The sequence below is a fragment of the Hemitrygon akajei genome, chromosome 3, assembly GCF_048418815.1.
Source record: "Hemitrygon akajei chromosome 3, sHemAka1.3, whole genome shotgun sequence".
Taxonomy (NCBI): Eukaryota; Metazoa; Chordata; class Chondrichthyes; order Myliobatiformes; family Dasyatidae; genus Hemitrygon; species Hemitrygon akajei.
Window position 1 is genome coordinate 25513853 of NC_133126.1, and position 20970 is coordinate 25534822.

Consider the following 20970-nt stretch of genomic DNA (forward strand, 5'->3'; position numbering starts at 1 on the left):
TCCTCTTGCACTTCTTTAATACAATACTTTGTATTGTAATTTATAACAGTTTTTATGTATTGCACTGTATTATTGCCAAACAAAAACAGCACATTTTACAACACGTCAGTGATAATAAATGTGATTCCGAAGTTTGCATAGTTAATTCTAGAAGCTAGCAGAAAAAACTTTCCATTCACGTATTTCATGCAAAATAAAACAATTTCAATCAATAATGGCCCTCAAGCGCCACCTCCTGGAGAATTGGCGTACTGCATATACTGACTTTTATTCCAACACAAACGTCACGGGATATTACTGGGAAGGTTTCAAGAGACCATACAAGAAATCAAGTAAATTATTGGACACCAAAGTTATCTTCCAATCATCTACAAAGGGTAAGTTTATGGAAGATCCCAGTGATAAAGAATATTTAATGCATAATCAAAATGATTAAGGTTTATTTGGAGCAACTTAATTTGGACTTTTTGTTCCTTTCTAAATCAGAATGTCGAGTCAAGTCGTCACTTTTAATCAGGTTTATCAGGTTTAATATCCCAGGCATATGTTGCAAAATTTGTTGTTTTATGCCAGAAGACCATTCCTATACATAATAATAAACTATCAATTACAATAAGTACATATAATAAACTAAATTAAATTAGTACAAAAGGAGAGGAAGAAATGAGTGAAGTAGAGTTCTTGGGTACAAGATCCATTCAGAAGTGGTGGATAGAAAGAAGCTGTTCCTAAATCATTGAGTGTGTGTCTTCAGGCTCCTGTACTACTTCCCTGCAATCAGAAGAGGGCATGACCTGGGTGATGGGGGTCCTTAAAGACAGAAGCATCGTCTTTTGAACGTGTCCTTGATGCTGGCTGGGGAGGTTAGTGCCCATGATAGAGCTGGTTAAGTTTACAACTTCCTGCAGATTTTTCCGATCCTGTTCAGCGACCCTCCATACCAGACGGTGATGCGACCAGTTAGAATGCTCTCAACAGTACATCTGAGGAAATCTACAAGTGTCTTTGCTGACATACCAAGTCTCTGCAAACTCCTAATGAAATATTCTGTACATTGCTGGAATTTATTTTTGAACTGCAAGAAACACGAACACCTGCATCAGTGACATTTGTTATATTAAAAAAATCCAAGAAAATTTGGACAACTTTTGAGCTTGATTTCCCATTTTTCCTTGTTAAAAATTCTGATTCTCATTTTCAAGGTTTTCACTATTTCTCGATTTGGCCAATAACCCTCAAAAGAAATCAGTTCTTCCAATTCTGACCTCAGTCAACTTCTTCTTAGGCAGTTCCTCAGGATCAAGACTATTTGCATTAACTCTGGATCTGCGGGTTTGAAACTAGAAATGCAGACTCTTCCACGGGTGTGGGTAGATTTCAAGGTGAAGTCCACCGTCACCACATAAGCAGTGTCCGTGTGCTCCAAATGCAGAGAGATATGGTTTTCCATTCCCACATGCCCCTCCTCCACTTTGAACCTTAAGTCGTAGACCATGTGACAAATAAAGCTAATCTTCTAATCAACAGTACGGAAGGCAACATCTAACAATGAACCTCAACACCCGCAGCATGCCATCTTCTTGAAGCTACCATTGGTGGAGGTAAAGAAGCCACCAGATTCAACAACTCGGATGAGTGAGCTACGGGCAATTCCATTCAGCTATTTGGTTCTTGAACCAACCTGCACGTCCCTAATCACCTCAGCATAGCAGCACTAAGGCCACTTAGCACTACAGTGGACTTGATTACTTCTTGTTCTAATTGAGCTCTTTCTTACACAATTTGATTTTCTTGTGAACACTGTGTATCTGATGCTATGTGCCTATGATGCTGCCGCAAGTAGGTTTATTATTACACCTGCGCAAACATGAATGAGTGCATATAATTAACCAATTTCTGGGAGAGAGCACATGCAAAAGCCACGTTAGGGATCACTCTGAAATTATGGCATTATGGATAGCATAATTATGGATAAACTAAAATAGGAACTGGTCTTCAGGAAATAAAACCTGTATTCTTTGCAGCTAGTGAAACCAATCATTCTCATTCTGTCTCATTAAAATTGCATAGGAAAGTACAATAAATCAATGTTCCTGCTATTAGCACATTGTTAAAGGTGTATCCCTGCCACTTAATGCACAGTTCAAGACGGATCTATTTTGTCACTTAACCTTCTGGTTAGTTGTATATTCATGAAGCCATCCCTCAGCACTAACCAAAGAGATATATTTTGTGTGTCTGGCTTTTGAAGCAGACACTAGTATTGAATATCCAGAGGGGCTCTTGCAAGTTGTGATGTGCTGCAATTGTAAACTTGCAACTGTAAATTTATCTGACTATATTCCTAATGTTAAAGTTAAGCATTAGCTATTTGCACATTAGTGTTACTTATTTAGAGTCATAAGGTACAACACAGAAGCAGGCCATTCAGCCCATCTAGCCCATGCCAAACCATTTAAACTGCCTACTCCCACTGATCTGCAATGGTACCATAGCCACCCATACCTCCGCCATCCATGTATTTATCCAAACTTCTCTTAATTATTGAAATCCAGATCGCATAGACCACTTGTGCTGGCAGCTCATTCTACACTTTCACGACACTCTGAATGATGAATTTTCCTCCCCCATTCCCCTTAAGCTTCTCACCTTTCACCCTTAACCTATGACCTCTGGTCGTAGTCCCAGCCAACCTCAGTGGAGAAAGCTTGCTTGCATTTACCCCTACCTATACTCCACATAATTTTGAAGACCTCTATCAAATCTCCTCTCAATCTTCTACATTCCAGAGAATAAATTCCTAACATGTTCAATATTTCTTTATAACTCGGGTCCTCCAGATGTGGCAACATCCTTGTAAATTTTCTCTGTACTCTTCCAACCTTGCTTACATCTTTCCTGTAGGAAGGTGACCAAAACATGTCACATGTATGTTTTGACATACATTTGTCACATGCACATCCGAACATACAGTGAAATGTCTCGTTTGCGACAATTGGTGAGGACTGTACTGGGGTCAGCCCGCAAGTTTAGCCATGCTTCCAGTGCCACGGTCAAAGTAGGTGACAGAACAATTGAAACTGTAGTCAATTGTTATCTTTGTATTGAACACTGCATCCTTTGAATTCACCCGGACTCACTCGCTCATGGAGGTTTGTTTTGTGAATTAAGACTTACTGTACATTTCCCAGTGACACCTTCTATGTTGTTTTGTTCACAACAAGCCACATCACTGAGCCCAACCAAAGGAGCTATCTTGCTGAAACATTGCAACAACCTACCTGAAGGCTTCAAGCACGGTTTGGTCAGGCAGATGGGGGGTGACTTTTGCAAACGCTCTCTTAAAATCCTCCACTGTCAGAAAATTTCGACCTGGAAATGAATTAGAGGCAATTTGTCATCCATCTAGCATCTTCCATCTCACTAAGTACGTCAGAGGAGCATTCTCTGAACAAAATATTATCAAAGTTAGTACAGGTCACCAAAAGCTTGATCAGAAAGGGGCAAAGAGAGGAAAACTGGATCAGCATTTCCATAAAGGGTGGCATGGTAGTGTAGCTCTGGGATGCCTTGGGATGACCTGTAGCCACAATGCTCTGTCAATGCATTATCCGGATGTCGGCAGGTTGGGATTCATTTTGAGTCATGAAGCCATGGAGCGGCACGGGAGCTTAGCGGTTAGTGTGATGCTTTACAACACCAGCCGTAGGCTTGGGGTTCGATTCCCACTGCTGTCCGTAAGGAATTTCCACATTCTCCCCGTGACCTCGTGGCTTTTCTCTGGGTGCTCTGGTTTCCTCCCACTTTCCATGTGGGTGAGGGTTTGTAAGTTGTAGGCATTCTAAGTTGGCACCAGAAGAGTGGTGACACTTGCGGGCTGCCCCCGGCACATCTTTAACACAAGTCATGCACTTCACTGGATGTTTCTAAGGGGGCATAGCCAGTGGGAGCGAGTCCCATTGGCCTGCATTTGGCCCACATCCCTTTAAACCTTTCCTTTGCACGTACCCGTACAACAATCTTAAATGTTGTAGCAGGGCTAGCAGCTCGTTCCATTTACCCACCACTTTTCTTCAAAAAAGGAGCCCCTCTGGTCCCTTTTAATTCATTGCTCTTCCCCTGATCTTAGACCTAAGCTGTTTAGTTCTCTGGGAAAAACTGTGACCATTTACCTTAATGGCCCTTATGATTTCCTAAACCTTCGTAAGCTCACCTCTCAATCTCCTAAACTCCTGGCATGTCTAGTCTCTCCGTATAGCCTGGCCTGCAGTCAATGAACGACACAGCACCAAACTGAACTGAACTGAACCAAACTGAACATCCCTAAACTGTTTCAATGACTCTGTGGTTTGATGTTTTATATTCTGGGCTTTTCACTCATTGTTTGCTGTTTGCCAATTTGTTTTTTTTTTAACCGTTGGGTGTTTGATGTTTCTCATTGAACAGTTTCCATGGTTTTCTTGTTTTGTGGCTGTCTGTGAAAAGACAAATCCCAGGGTTGTACACCACATACATACTTTGATAATAAATGTACTTTGAACTTTAATTGCTCCTGTATTCTGGACCCAAGGAAGAAACATCACCATTGAACTCTTGAATGCAGCACCGTGTGCAAATAGCGCTGACATTAGGAACATCAGAACATAGAACAGGTCCTCCAGCTTATGATGCTGTGCCAACCTTTTAACCTAATCCAAAATCAATCTGATCCTTCCCTCCACCATAGCACTCCATTTTACTTTCATCCATGTGCCTGTCTAAGAGTTTCTGAGATACTGAAATGTATTTGTTTCTATCACCAGCTCGGCAGGACATTCCATGGACTCACTACTCTGTGGAAAGAACCTTTGACTCCACACCCCATACTTTCCTCCAATCACCATAAAATTATGCCCCCTTCTATCTCTGCCCTGGGAAAAAGTCTTTGGCTACCTACTCTCTCTATGTCTATCATCTGGTACACATCTATCAAGTCACCTCTATCATCCTCCTTTGCTCCAAAGAGAAAAGCCCTAGTTTGCTCAACCTATCCTGATAAAACATGCTCTCCAATCCAGGCAGCATCCTGGTAAATCTCCTCTGCACCCTCTCTGAGGCTGCCACATCCTTCCTATAATGAGGCAACCAGAACTGAACACAGTACTCCATGTGTGGTCTAATAAGAGTTTTGTAGAGTTTCAACAGGCCAAAAGGAAACAGAGCTTCGGGGAAGAAGCAGTAAGAAAACACTAGCACAAACTGCAACTGCATGGCCAGGTGAAATAAACCTACAGTGTACATCAAACGCTGAGAAGATCTGCCTCGCCTCTTCATAGCGGTCCAGAGCTGCCAGCTTTCTGCACATGAGGCTTGTGAACTGGTCCGGGGGTAAGCCTATAAAGGAACAGGACACAACAAGTAAGCCACACAAGCCATCCCCCTTTTAACTCCTTGCCAGTGTTACAAATGTGCCACAGCTCTGAGGGGCCGAAGGGTGCGGGGTAGCCCCCTCCTTTGTGAGAATCGCAAGATCACTATTAAGTCAGTTCAGGGGACACAGGAAATGAGAGAAAGACAGGCAGAATCCACAAAAGGGTTGGAATGTGTCCTGGCCTCCGAAAGGCGGACCCATTGATACCGGCTATTGTCTCTTGGAGACGGACTTGTGTATTGCATCCTGTACGATGCAATCAAAGCCCCAGGCAATGAACCAAGGAGGAGGTTGGTGGAGGGATTGCATCATCCCAACCTGATTGACACCTGAGACCCTGTGAGTCAGGATAAAAAGAGGGTCTGTGGGAACAGCCCCTCAGACGCACCAGAAGAAACGCTAGCGATCCCGTAATAGCGAAAGCAGGTGGAAGGCCACGTGCGTCCGCTTCCATTTGCCCGGAATCGGTGACCTTTGCCACGGAGAAACGGTTTTTAGCTAACAACGGGGAACTCAACTCCCAACGACTCTCGAAGGATTGACATCATAAACGGAATGGGCAAGTTTTAACCCGTCTCTCTCTCCAACAATTGCCACACAGGGTCCCCAACGGCTGCAGCCTGTGTGAACTGAACGAACTATATATTTCCATTGGACAATTCATTATCCCCTAGACAACGATACAGCTTATTTCTTATTGATTATTATTATACCCGTGCTTTTAGATTTAGTATTGACGACGTATATTATCTGTGTGTTTGCATTGATATTATTTTTGCGTATTTCTATCAATAAATACTGTTAAAAATACTACCATCAGACTTCAACGGACCTCTCTATCTTCGCTGGTAAGTGACCCAGTTACGGGGTACGTAACACCAGCCAGTAACATTTCACTTTCCCAAAGTTCCAAAACAAGTCAAATTCAGGTTTATTATCATGCATGCAAGTCCATGTTTGCACAGGTGTGATGAAAACCTTACCTGCAGCAGCATTGCAGATGCATTGTATCAGCAGCATTCACAAAAAATCTAATTAAACATAAATTATACACATATTTTTACAAGAAAACAATCAGAACAATAAAACACCATTTCAATGCCAAAGTGATCAAAGTGGTCACAGTGTCGCCAAACTGCAGTGATCAGGGTTATGCTGGGTTGGTTCAACAACCGAATGGTTGAAGGGGAACAACTGTTCCTGAACCTGGTGGTGTGGGACTTTGGGTGTCTGTACCTTCTGCCTAATGGTAGCTGTGAGAAGATGGCATCGTCTGGACGTGGGGGTCTTTGATGGTGGATGCTGCCTCTTACAGATACTACCGATGGTGGGGAGACCATGCCTGTAATGTATTGGGCAGAGTCTACTTGTGGCTGGGGTGGGGTCATCTGGCAAGATGGCCCTGACATACATTGGTCAAACCAAGATATCTTTCTTCTGTAATGTTCAGGAGTGTGACATCTGGGCGATTCCTAATGACGACTCCTTTGCTTGCATCTTCGGAAAGGGTTCTATTTCTACCTTTAATATCTTTATTTCTCTCTTTCAGGGTTCTTTTGAAGACCCTGACCTGGAGCTACACGCAGGCTTCGGTTCTTTGAGGGAATGGGTTCCATGACTGGCTGCTATTCGACATGCCAAGGGCTTGGCCTGAGAACCTCGATCGTGTTCGGAAGCCTGGGATCTCGGGGCTCTGGAGACGGGCGGATCGAGGGTTGGTGTCATGGCAAAAGACTCGTGTGTCGACGGGGAGAACGGAAAATCTTTTGCTGTAGGCCCAAATACCCGAGGTCCTTGCAATCTTTGGACACAGAGCTTGGAAAAAGCAATGAAACAGACTTTTAACATCGTAAACCAGTGGGTTGTTGTTATGTCTCCCTCTCACTGTGAAAATGGGGGACACCTCCCTCTCCCTTGCCAGGAGAGAGAACCAGTGGGTTGTTGAATGTCGGATGAAATGCGAAGCCTTCGGGGTAACTTTGGTCTGTGTCTTTGCTGTTGCCTAGCACACATTTGGGCTCGGTGATAGTACTGATTTTTTTTGCTGGTGGGGGGAGGGGGATTGTTGCTCACTGCCACTTATGTGTGGGAGGGGGGAGCTGGGGGGGACTTTGGGGTTCTCACGTTTAACTGTTGTTCATTCTCTGGGGCACTTCTCTGTTTCTGTAGATGTTTGCGAAGAAAATGCATTTCAAGATGTATATTGTATACATTTCTCTGACATTAAATTTGACCTTTGACCCTTTGAGAGTGAACTGCAGAAACAATAGGGAATCTTAAACAAGCTCAAGGTTTGTGAGTGAAACAGGACACAGGACACATCTTTAAACCTCCGCTATAAAAATATCCTAAGACTCCACTCAACCCCATTCTCCTGCCTTTTCCCTGTAACCTTTGACACCCTTACTAATTAGGAACCTATCAACCTCCACTTTAAATGTACCCAATGACTTGGCCTGCACAGATGGCAGTGAATTCAACAGATTCATCACTCTCTGGCTAAAGAAACTCCTCATCTCTGTTTCAAAGGGACATCCTTCCATTCTGCGGCTGTGCCCTCTGGTCCTAGACTCCCCTTCTATTGAAAGCACCCTCTGCACGTCCACTCTAACTCGGCCTTTCACTATTTGATAGGTTTCAATGAGATCCCCCCTCGTTTTTCTAAAATCCAGCGAGTACAGGACCAGCACCATCAAACACTTCTCAGACATTAATCTGTTTATTCCCGGGATCATTCACGTGATCCTTCTCTGGAACCTCTCCAATGTCAGCACATCTTTCCTTGGATAAGGATCACAATGCTGCTCACAATACTCCAAATGCGGTCTAACCAAAGACAGCTTGCAGACACTCACGTGTTACTCTGGTTCATTGGCCAGACTGGCAGTGGGGGACCTGCGTTGCCTCGGGTGTTGCATGGTCCAGGTCCTAATGCCATGGTGTCGCCTGTTGCAGCCAGCCTCCTAGGAGAAGAACTGCTGGAGGCAGTGTGGGAGAGGAATTCATACTGGGCTGGGAACGGGCACCTCACATCAGTGCTGCCTTCCACTGTTCACTCAGCAGAAGACAAGCTGGATTGCATTTGTCTGTGGCTGCATTGGCACGTGATGAGGAACTGCTGCATACAGTACTTGTTCTTGCAGAAACATGGCTCCAGGACAACATCTATGCTCCATCAATCTACACGCATGACAATCAGGGACTTTGATCTACGTTGTTTTTGTGACTGTATGTTTTTCTGCCATCATAACTATATGTGCTGTGTGCCGTGAGTGACTGTCGGTTCTGTGTTTTGGACCTTGGTCCTGGAGGAACGCTGTTTTGTTTGGCTGTATTCATGTGTATGGTTAAATGACAATTAAACTTTAACTTGAACGTGTAGTGCTCACAGTACTGAAGGAGAACTGCACTGCAGGGAGAGCTGGCTTTCAGACAAGAAGTTAAACTGTCCTCTCCTATCAGATTCCTTCTTCTTCAATCTATCACCTCCCAGCTTCTCACTTCATTGCCCCTCTCCCACTCATCCACTGGGTCTCACCTATAACCTGCCGGCTTGTATTCCTTCTCCTCTCCCTACTTTCATGTTCTGGCTTCTGCCCCCCCCCCCCCCCCACCTTTCTATTCCAGTCCTGGTGAAGGGTTCAGCCCAAAATATCAACTGTTTATTCTTCCATGTAGATGCTGCTTGGCCTGCTAAGTTCCTCCAGCATTTTGTGTTGCCCTGGGTTTCCAACATCTGCAGAATCTCTGATGTTAAAGGTTAAACCAAGCCTTATTTATTCTGACTCATAATTCTTGGTTTCTTCACCCAGTTCATTCAAACTAGATGGATTTTGGCCATTTTATCCCACATAATTATAACATAGAACATTAAAACACAGTACAGGCCCATTGGTCCACAATGTGCCGATCTTTTAAACTACTCTCAGATCAACTTAACCCTTCCCTCTTCATTGCCTTCCATTTTTCTACCATCCAAGATACCTAAGAGTCTCTTAAATGTCTTTAATGCATCTGCCTCTACCTCCAACCTTGGCAGGGCTTTCCACATACCCATCACTCTGTGTAAACATCCTACCTCTGGCATCTCCCTATACCTACCGCCTAATTACGTGACCAATTAACCTACGAGGTCATACGTCTTTGGAACGTGGGAGGAAACCAGAGCACTCAGAGAAAACCCACATAGTCACAGGAAGAATGTACAAACTGCTTAAAGACAGGGATGGAAATTAAACCCGGGTTGCTGGCATTATAATATGTAATGCTAACCCCTACGCTACCGATTGCCACTCATTCCTTTTAACAAAATAAACCTTATTCATAATAAAAAAGTTTACAAGCATAAACTTTGCAAGGCCTTTTCATTTTTACATTCAAGTTCAATTGTCATCCAACCATACACATGAATCTAATCCCTAATGTATCTGTCTCTACCACCACCCCTGGCAGTGCGTTCTATGCACCCACAACTCTGCGTAAAAAATACTTAACTCTGACATCCCCTCTAAACTTTCCTACAATCACCTTAAAATTATGTCCCCTCTTCTTAGCTATTTCTGCCATGAGAAAAGGTCGCTGGCTGTCCACTCAGTCTATGCTTCTTATCACCTTGGTACACCTTGATCAAGCCACCTCTCATCCATCTTTGCTCCAAAGAGGAAAGCCCAAGGTGCTCACCTTTGCCCAAAGCAATTCTTCCCTTTACGCTGGAGTATTAAGTGGTACTGACCTGGTAAATGTTTCTCCTGCACTGAAGCCAGCAGTATGTCTGTCTCCACCTGTAACAGGTAATAATAGGTTCACTGACATCCTGCAATAATTCAAGGCAACAGCATGCTGAAGAAGCAGATGTAAGCCAGGACTGAAACGGAGTTCACAGATTTAAAGATTAGCTACATTTGTCACACATACATCAAAACAAACAGTGAAATGCGTCATTTACGTCGATGACCAACTGTCTGAAGACGTGCTGGGAGTGGCCTGCAAATGTCACTACACTTCTGGTGCCAACACAAAATGTCCACAACTTACTAACCCTCACCCTGTACATCTTGGACTGTGAAAAGAAACCGGAGCACCTGGAGGAAATCCCAATGTCGGGAGAGAACATACAAACTCCTTAAAGACAGCAACAGGAATTGAACCCCGATCGCTGGCACTGTAAAGTGTTATGCTATCCACTACACTACCACGCCGCTCGACCCTTCCTAAACAGGTGAATTCCTAATGACACAAGAAACAAACAGAGACTGAGCAGCTCGCTCGATTGGCACCTCACCCTAAACCTTCACTGCCTGCTACCATCACACAGTGGCTGCTATGTGTACCATCTACAAAATGCACTGCAGTCATTCACCAGGGTTACTCCATAACAAGTTGATGGGGTTACTATGTGTTGCCTTCATTAGATCAAAAGATATAGGAGCAGAATCAGGTCATTCAGCCCATTGAGTATGGCCTGCCATTCCATCACGGCTTATTTCTCATCCTTCTCAATCCCATTCTCCTGCAACTTTTGAAGCCTTGATTAATCAAGAACTTATCAATCTCAACTTTAAATATTCCCAATGACTTGGCCTCATGGCCTTCTGTGGCAATGAATTCCACAGTTCACAACTCTGTGGCTAAAGAAGTTCTTCCTCATCTCCGTTCTAAATGGACATCCCTCTATTCTGAGGCTGTGCCCTCTAGTCCCAGAGGAAACCACTAAAGTAAACATTCTCCCCATATCCACTCCATATTTTTAATTCCACGTCCCATTCCCATTCTGATATGTCAATCCATGGATTCCTCCACTGTCAAGATGAAGCCACACTCAGGTTGGAGGAACAACACCTTATATTCCGCCTGGGTAGCCTCCAACCTGATGGCATGAACATTGATTTCTCTAACTTCCGTTAATGCCCCTCCTCCCCTTCTTACCCCACCCCTTATTTATTTATTCCCTTTTTTTTCTCTCTCTTTTCTTTCTCTGTCCCTCTCACAATCACTCTTTGCCTGCTCGCCATCCTCCTCTGGTGCTCCCCTCCCCCTTTCTTTCTCCCAGGCCTCCCGCCCCATGATCCTTTCCTTTCTCCAGCTGTGTATCCCTTTTGCCAATCATCTTTCCAGCTCTTAGTTTCATCCCTCCCACTCCTGTCTTCTCCTATCATTTCAGATCTCTCCCTCTCCTTCCCATTTTCAAATCTCTTACTATCTTTTCTCTCAGTTAGTCCTGATGAAGGGTCTCGGCCCGAAACGTCTACTGTAGTTCTCCCTATAGATGCTGCCTGGCCTGCTGCATTTGTCGTGGTTTCTCGTGCCCCACAAACGACCAGGAGACGCAGAAGATTCTTCAAGAAGTATTAAACTTTAATTTGCAAATCAAAGCTGAGACAGTCATTGAGCTAGTCGCTGATTGCCCACCGATCCTTGTACATAGCATTTTTTATAGCAATCTTCTGGTTTAGTTGCATTAGCATATCCAATCGGTCTACAGTTGCGTATCACAAGTACATCCGCCACTATTGTTTCTACCCATTGACTTAATCATGTTCTAATCTACATCTCTTAGCAACCTCTCATTAACACACCATTGTCTTCTACATTCTTAAGATTTCATTCTCCTACTAAATTGGATAATGCATAGCAAATAGCAAACACTAAGCTGACTACATAGTTTTGGTTACACAGCAAACAATGCAACTTTTATACTCCAATACATTCCACCAGCATTTTGTGTGTGTTGCTTGTATTTCCAGCATCTGCAGATTTCCCCGTGTTTGCGTTTTTAAATCCACTCTATATTTGATATGTTTCAATGAGATTCCCCTCATTCTTCTAAACTCCAGTGAGTACAGACACAGGGCCATCTTGTGAATCTGAATCATTCTTGTGAACCTCCTCTGGACATTCTCCAATGCCATCACATCTTTTCTTAGATAATAAACTCAATACTCCACATGCAGCCTGACCAGTGCTGTATGAAGCCTCAGCATAACATCCTTGCTCTTATATTTTAGTCCACTCAAAATGAATGCTAACATGGCATTTGCCTTCCTCACCACCAACTCAACCTGCAAGTTAACTTTTAGGAATCCTGCATGAGGACTCCCAGCCCCCTTTGCACCTCTGTGTTCTGAATACTCACCCCAGTTAGAAAATAGTCTAGACCAGTGGTTCCCAACCTTTTTTTGGCCATGCCCCACCTAATCACCTCTAAAATCCTGATGCCCCCTGTGGTGATATATACCGTAATTCTTATTATTCAAAAAGTGAACTCCTATTCACCTGGAGGAAGCCTAAAAGACCATTAACTTGGTTTAAACAAGCTTCCAAAGAACATGGCATTCATGAAAGAGAAAAATAAAAGAACCAAAGGACTGTTAAAGTTCTGAGGAAGAAATTACTAAGAAATTGTAAAAAAAAGAACATTAAGTGATATTAAAATAATAATAATAAATAAATAAAACAATGCCGATTTGTTTCTACAGCATACAAAGACAGATACACCGTTTAAAAGAGATGACGCAATGTACACACCTTCACACCACCAAGAACCGAAAGCTACTGCAAAAAGCAGCATTGGCTTGACCTCGTACGAGTTTCTTACGCATTTGGACTTGTTCATTCGTTCCTTCCTACGTCAGTCAATTCATTAATTTAATTATGAAAGCCATTTGATGGTTGTAATGACGGTGATACACTATATATACAGTACATACACAATTACACATGAACATACACACAAGTATTTTTATGTATGCATACTGTACATACACATATGTATTAACTCGCACACACACTCATACTCACACAGACTTACTAGAAAAAATTCACTGTTAATAACTCATTCTCGAATTGCCCCCCTTAAAAATCAAATTACCCCCCTGTGGGGCATATGCCCCACGTTGGGAACCACCGGTCTATACCTTTATTCCTTCTGCCAAAATGAATGACCATACACTTCCTACACCAAATTCCATCTACCATTTCTTTTGCCCGTTCTCCCAATCTGTCTAAGTCCTTCTGCAGACTCCATGCTTCCTCAACATTACCTGCTCCACCTCTTATTTTTGTATCATCCACAAACCTGGCCACAATTCCATTAATTCCATCATCCAAATCACCGACATATAATGTGGGACAACACATCACTAGCAGCCAACCATAAAAGGTCCCCTTTATTTTCACTCTTTGCCTCCTGCCAGTCAGCCAATCTTCTATTCATGCTAGCTTCTTTTCAGTCATACCATGAGCTCTTATCTTGTTAAGCAGTCTCATGTGTGGCACTTTGTCAAAAGCCTTCTGAAAATCCAAGTAAACAACATCCACTGACTCTCCTTTGTCTATCCTGCCAGTTATTTCCTCAAAGAATTCCAACAGAATTAATTGGGGGACTGAATTCAAGAGCCACAAGGTAATGTTGCAGCTCTATAAACCTGCTTAAAATACACTTGGAATATCGGATTCAGTTCTGGTCAACTCATTATAGGAAAGATGTAGATTATTTATTATTATTGTTACTTTTTCTCTTTTTGTACTTGAATAGTTTGTCATCTTTTGCACATTGGTTGTTTGTGTGTCCTGTTGGATGTGATCTTTCATTGATTCTAGCGTGTTTCTTGTATTTACTGTGAATGCCCGTAAGAAAATGAATCTCAGGATTGTATATGGTGACATATGTACTTTGATAATAAATTTACTTTAAACTTTGATTTAGAGAGTTCAACCATTTAACCATTGCCACTCTGGGAAAATGTCTCTTTCTGTTCACTCGACCTATATGCTTCTTATCGTCTTGTAAACCTCTATCGAATAACCTCTTATCTTCCTTTGCTCCAAAGGAGAAAAAACCCTAACTCACTCAACCTTTCCTCTTAAGACATGCTCTCTAATCCAGGCAGCATCCTGGTAGATCTGAACTACACCTTCTTGCCTTGTACCCACTTCTCACAACTAGTTGTCAATGACACAGAGCAAGCAGGACAGTCCTCCTCCAGACCCACATCAACTCCCTCCCTCAGGATAGATGGTTCCGGACCTCCCATCTATGTGCACATAACTACTGCAAAATACACAGGCAACTTCTATGATTCTGCTCCTTCACAAAATATTTTGCCTATATTTTCACTTATATCACTATTCACATATTCACTAACATCATCACGACTATGAGGCAGTAAACAGAGTCAGTTCACCCAGTTAAATTCTACAGACAACTGAGCAATAAAGATAATCAGAATCAGGTTTATTATCACCGGCATGTGACATGAAATTTGTTAACTTAGCAGCAGCAGTTTAATACAATACATAATCTAGCAGAGAGAGAGAAAAAAAATTAATAATAAAATAAAACATAATAAATAAACAAGTACAGTAAATCAATCATGTACATTGAATAGATTTTTTAAAATTTGGAAAAACAGAAATACTGTATATTAAAAAAGTGAGGTAGTGTCCAAAGCTTCAAAGTCCATTCAGGAATCGGATGGCAGAGGGGAAGAAGCTGTTCCTGAATCGCTGACTGTGTACCTTCAGGCTTCTGTATCTCCTACCTGATGGTAACGGTGAGAAAAGGGCATGTCCTGGGTGCTGGAGGTCCTTAATAATGGACGCTGCCTTTCTGAGACACTGCTCCCTAAAGATGTCCTGGGTACTTTGTAGGCTAGTGCCCAAGTTGGAGCTGACTAGATTTACAACCTTCTGCAGCTTCTTTTGGTCTTGTGCAGTCACCCCTCCATACCAGACACTGAGCAGTCTGTCAGAATGCTCTCCACGGTACAACTATAGAAGTTTTTGAGTGTATTTGTTGGCATGCCAAATCTCTTCAAGCTCCTAATAAAGTATAGCCGCTGTCTTGCCTTCTTTATGACTACATTAATATGTTGGGACTAGGTTAGATCCTCCGAGATCTTGACACCCAGGAACTTGAAACTGCTCACTCTCTCCACTTCGGATCCCTCTATGAGGATTGGTATGTGTTCTTTTGTCTTACCCTTCCTGACGTCCACAATGAGCTCTTTTGTCTTATTGACGTTGGGTGCCAGGTTGTTGCTGCGACACCACTCCACCAGTTGGCATATCTCGCTCCTGTACGCCCTCTCGTCGCCACCTGAGATTCTACCAACAATGGTTGTATCGTCAGCAAATTTATAGATGGTATTTGAGCTATGCCGAGCCACACAGTCATGTGTATACAGAGTAGAGCAGTGGGCTAAGCACACACCCCTGACGTGCGCCAGTGTCGATCGTCAGCGAGGAGGATATGTTATCACCAATCCCCACAGATTGTGGTCTTCCGGTTAGGAAGTCGAGGATCCAATTACAGAGCGAGGTACAGAGGCCCAGGTTCTGCAATTTCTCAATCAGGATTGTGGGAATGATGGTATTAAATGCTGAGCTATAGTCAATGAACAGCATCCTGATGTAGGTGTTTGTGTTGTCCAGGTGGTCTAAAGCCATGTGGAGAGCCATTGAGATTGCGTCTGCCATTGACCTATTGTGGTGATAGGCAAATTGCAATGGGTCCAGGTCCTTGTTGAGGCAGGAGTTCAGTCTAGTCATAACCAACCATCTCAAAGCATTTCATCACTGTCTATGTGAGTGCTACCAGGCGATAGTCATTAAGGCAGCCCACATTATCCTTCTTTGGCACTGGTATAACTGTTGCCTTTTTGAAGCAAGTGGGAACTCCTGCCTGTAGCAGTGAGAGGTTGAAAATGTCCTTGAATACTCCCGCTAGTTGGTTGGCACAGGTTTTCAGAGCCTTACTAGGTACTCCATCAGGACCTTCTGCCTTGTGCGGGTTCACTCTCTTTAAAGAGAGTGTTGTTTTTCCAAATTATGTTATTGAGGGTTAAACTGGAGATGATGCTCTTTAAGTACAGACACTGGAGCTGTATCCAGCTAACAGTCATAGATATGGTCATACAGCATGCAAACAGGTCCTTTGGCCTCACTTGTAAATGCCAACCAAATTGCCTAAATAAGCTAGTCCCATTTGCTTGCAATTTGCTCATCTTCTTCTATACCCTTCTTTTCCACATACCTTTCCAAATGTCTTTTAAATGTTGTAATTACTGCCAGGAGTGGGTTATAAGGAGAGCTTGGGCAGGGAAAGCCCCAGCTGTAAGATCAGGATTCAATTCCTGGAGCTGTCTGTACAGAGTTCACACGCTCTCCCTCTGACCTCGAGGGGTTTCCTCCAGTTGTTCCAGTTTCTTCCCACATTCCAAAAGATGTACAGGTTGGGGTTAGTAAGTTGTGGACATGCTACACTGGCAATGGAAGCATGGCAATACTTGTAGGCTTCCCCCCAACATATCTCAAACTGTGTTGGTCACTGACACAAACAACACTTTTTACTGTATGTTTCCATGTACATGTGCAAATAAAGACAATTATTCCTTGCAATGTAGGTTTGACCTTACCGAAATGTACAAAATCATGAGGGTGGACACACAGGCTTTTTTCCCCAGGGAAGGGAAACTAAAAACTGGAGGGCATACAAAAGACTTATGTTAAGGGACAACAGGGACTTAAGGAGCAAGTTCTTCACACAGAGGATGGTGGGCATATGGAATGAGCTACCAGATGAAGTTGCTGAGACAGGTACAGTAACATATAAGATATTTGGATGAGTACATGGATAGGAGGGTTTCAGAGGGATACGGGTCAAATGCAGACTAACGGGACCAGCTAGATGGGCACCACATTCAGCACTGATCAGATGGGCCAAAGGACCTGTTTCCCAGCTGTACTACTCTGTGACTAATTCCTCTGGCAACTTCTTTCATACACCAACCTACTGCCCAGAAAAAGTTGCCCCTCAGGTCTCAGTAGTCAGGTTCTTCCTTCCTTTCAAGTCCTGATGAAGGGTCTTGGCCTGAAGCATTCACTGTTTATTCTTTTCCATAGACGCTGCCTGACCTGCTGAATTCCTCCAGCATTTTGTGTATGTGCAGTGAAATGTAATGTTTTAACATCAACTGTAAATGCAACACTTACCTTTGAAGGTTTGTATCCAAACATCATCACCACAGCAACCTTAAGGTCCTCCCTGGTCAGATAGCCCTTCTGTCCCAAATCGCATTCTCGAAAAACCTGTAGAAAGCAAGTGATTTTCACCGGGAGAAAATGGCTGCCTCCTTGTAATTCCTGAAATGTTTCAGGTAACTTTTGAAGATTCATTTAGATCATGGATGAACCCAGTTTCTAGCAGTTAGTGTAAACACTTTACAGAGGCAGCTACCAAGGTTCAATTCTGCTACTGTCTGTAAAGACCTTTTGCCTCCTCCCCGTAACCACGTGGGTTTGTTTCCTTCCGGTGCTCCGTTTCTCTCCATGTTCCAAAAATGTACAGGTTAGAGTTAGTAAGTTGTTGGAACAGGAAGCACAGTGACCCTTGTGGTTTGCCCCAGCACCCCTTCGTACTGTGTTGGCCATTGATGCAAAATGTTGCATTTCACTGTATGTTTCAATGTACATATGACAAATAACGCTAATCCTTTGTTTTCTTTTTAAACTCAATTTTACAGAAGCATAGCCACTTATACGTGCATAGCCTGTAAGGAAAGCATGTAAAACAAATGATTTTTCACTGTGTCTTGGTACATGACAATTTGGCACTTCAGTGCCTACTCTCCCAACCTGTCCAAGTACTTCCAGAGACTGCCTGCCAATGCAACACTACCTGCTCCTCTGACGATCTTGGTTTTGTCTGCAAACAAAGCCATAATGCTACCAGTTCCTTCGTCCAGAATTCTAATGTGCGTGAGCCAACACTGACCCCTCCGGAACATTAAAGATAAAGATGAACTCTATTTGCCAAATGTACGTCAAAACATACAGTGAAATGTGTCAATGGTCAACACAGCCCGAGGATGTGTTGCAGGTGTCACCATGCTTCCAGTGCCCGCATAACATGTCCACAACTTATTCACCCTAAACCGTACGTCTTTGGAATGTGGGAGGAAACCCACATAGCCAGAGGGAGAATGGACAAACTCTTTACAGAGTTGAACCCTGATCAGTGATCACCACCACTCTAATGTGCTGCCCACCCACATCAGAAACATCAGCAGGCACTGGCAGCCATCCTGAAAAGGACCCTTTCATCCTCACGCTGGCCCACTAGAGTTCAGAACAGGGGTTCCCAACCTGGGGTCCATGGAACCTTGCTTAATGATAATTGTCAATGGCATAAAAAAGGTTGGGAACCTGTGGTTTAGAAGAATGAGGATGGATTTCATTGAAACCTATCAGATATTGAAAACTCTGGAAAGAGTGGATGTTGAGAGGATGTTTCCAATAGTGGGGGACTCTAGGATTGCAGAGCACGGCCTCAGAATACAAGGATGTCCCTTAATAACAGAGATGAAGAGGAATTTCCTTGGCCAGAGAGTGGTAAATCTGTGGAATTCATTGTTACAGACAGCAATCGATGTCTAGCCATTGGGTATATTCAAAGTGGAGGTTGATAGATTCTTGATTAGTAAGGGTGTCAATGCTTATGGTGAGAAGGCAGGAGAATGGAATTGGGAGAGTTAATAAATCAGGCACGACTGAATGGTGGAGCAGAGCTGATGGGTCAAATGGCCTAATTCTGTTTTATGGTGTTACTGTGTACAACTTTGTATTGGTGAGATAGGAGAGATGTGGTTAAACTGGTGAGAGTACAAAAAAGCTCTAAGGATGAGGGAACTGATGACATTATGGCAAGAGCTGGCAGGTTATAGGTAGATCTGGGTGACCCACACAGTACACCTTGGGGCTCTGAGCTTATTCCCCAGCTCTGCTCTTTCGATAACTACAACTGTATGGTTATTCATTCCTGACACCATCTACAAAATTCACCAAGGGCGCCACTGTTATTGCCACAATCTCAGCTGGTGACAAGGCAGTATGAGAGATCAGCTGGTTCAGTAGTATGGTGACAACAACCTTCCACTGAATGCCAACAAGACCAAGGAATTGATAGTGGACTTTAGGAAGGGCCAGTAGTGGAAACAGTGAGCAGCTTCATATTCCCCAGATGATCTATCCCGGGCCCAGTAAATAGATGCAACTATGAAGCCTCTCTACTTCTTTAAAAAGTAGGAGATTCAGCATGTTATTGAAGAGACTGAACCTTCCACATTGGAAAGCAATCCAATTGATTACATCGTGAGCTGATATGGAAACTCCACTGCAGAGGAATGCCAGAGGCTACAGAGCGATCTGCACACAGCCAGTTCCATCACCATGCAGTTCTCCCCACCACTGAGGGCATCCCTGAAGAAGCAATGTCTCAGGAAGATGCCATCAATCATCAGAGACCCCCACCATCCAAACTACACCCACCTCTTGTTACTGCTATCACGCAGAATCAGGTTTATTATCACCGATATATGCTGTGAAATTTGTTGCTTTGTGCAATACAAAAAAAACTGTGAGTTACAATAAGCAGTGCAAAAGGAGAGCAAACAGTGAGGTAGAGTTCATGGTCTATTCAGAAATCTGATGGCGGAGGGGAAGGTGGCTGTCCCTAAAACGTTTAATGTGTGTCTTCAGGCTCTGGTATCTCCTCCCTAATGGTACCAATGAGAGGAGGGTATGTCCTGGGTGATGGGGGGGGTCCTAAATGATGGATGCCACCCTCTTGAGGCATCCCCTATTGAAGATGCCCTTGATAGTGGGCAGGTGAGAGCCCGTGAAGGAGGTGGCTGAGTTTACAACCTGCTGCAGCTTTTATTGACCCTGTGCTGTGGCATCTCCTTACTAGACAGTAATGCAACCGTCAGAATGCTCTCCACAGTACATCTGTGCACACTTGTAGGAGTCTTTGGTGACATATCAAATCTCCACAAACGCCTCACAGACACAAGAAAATCTGCAGACGCTGGAAATCCAATGAAGTATAGCTGCTGGCGTGCCTTCGTCATAACTGCATCAACACATTGGGTCCAGGCAGGATCCTGAACACCCACAAGTTCAACAGCAGTTTCTTTACCACTGCCATCAAGTTGAAACGACCCACAAAGAATGGTGTTGTACAGCACAGAACAGTTCCTTTGACCCTTGATGCAGTGCTGAACTAATTAAACTAAACTTGTCTGCCATATCCCTCCATTCCCTGAACATTCATGTGCCCATCCTAGAGCCTCTTAAATACCTGTCATCTGCAAATACCATCCCTGGCAGTGCATTCCAGGCACCCACCACTGTGTTTAAAAACTTACCCCACATCTGCCTCCTCTCACTTTGAATGCATTCCTTCTAATTTTGGACATTGTGATCTTCGGAAAATGAAAACAGCTGTCTACTTTGTCCATGCCTCTTGTAACTTTATATACTTTCTCTTTAGCCTTTACCACTTGCCAGAAACCAACCCAAATTTATCCACCCAAGAAAGAATACTAGCACTGCTTCAGACTATTTCTTGCATTAGAGTTGATGAGCTTACTTTTGAGTACATGTAAATTAAGTATAATTTATGTTAGTTTATGGTTATAATTTACTGCGCTGCTGCTGAGAAACACCGCCGGTGTATTCAGAATCAGAACCAGATTTATCATCACTGAAACAGGTGGTGAAAT

The 20970-nt window shown here is 43.3% G+C and overlaps 1 protein-coding gene across 7 annotated transcripts in view; it reads right to left on the bottom strand.

Moving 5' to 3' along the window:
• Positions 1–20970, bottom strand: part of efcab11 (EF-hand calcium binding domain 11) — a 132342-nt gene that overhangs the window by 109213 nt on the left and 2159 nt on the right. For all 7 annotated transcript variants that reach the window (XR_012098185.1, XM_073039377.1, XM_073039375.1 and 4 more), the window contains exons 2-5: positions 17402–17497; positions 10143–10191; positions 5272–5373; positions 3282–3372 (exon numbers count right to left, since the gene is read on the bottom strand). Coding sequence is in view for 6 of the 7 variants with exons in the window: in XM_073039377.1 (XP_072895478.1) it covers positions 3282–3372; positions 5272–5373; positions 10143–10191; positions 17402–17497 (338 nt within the window). In the remaining variant the exon portion in view is untranslated. The remainder of the gene's footprint in view (positions 1–3281; positions 3373–5271; positions 5374–10142; positions 10192–17401; positions 17498–20970) is intronic.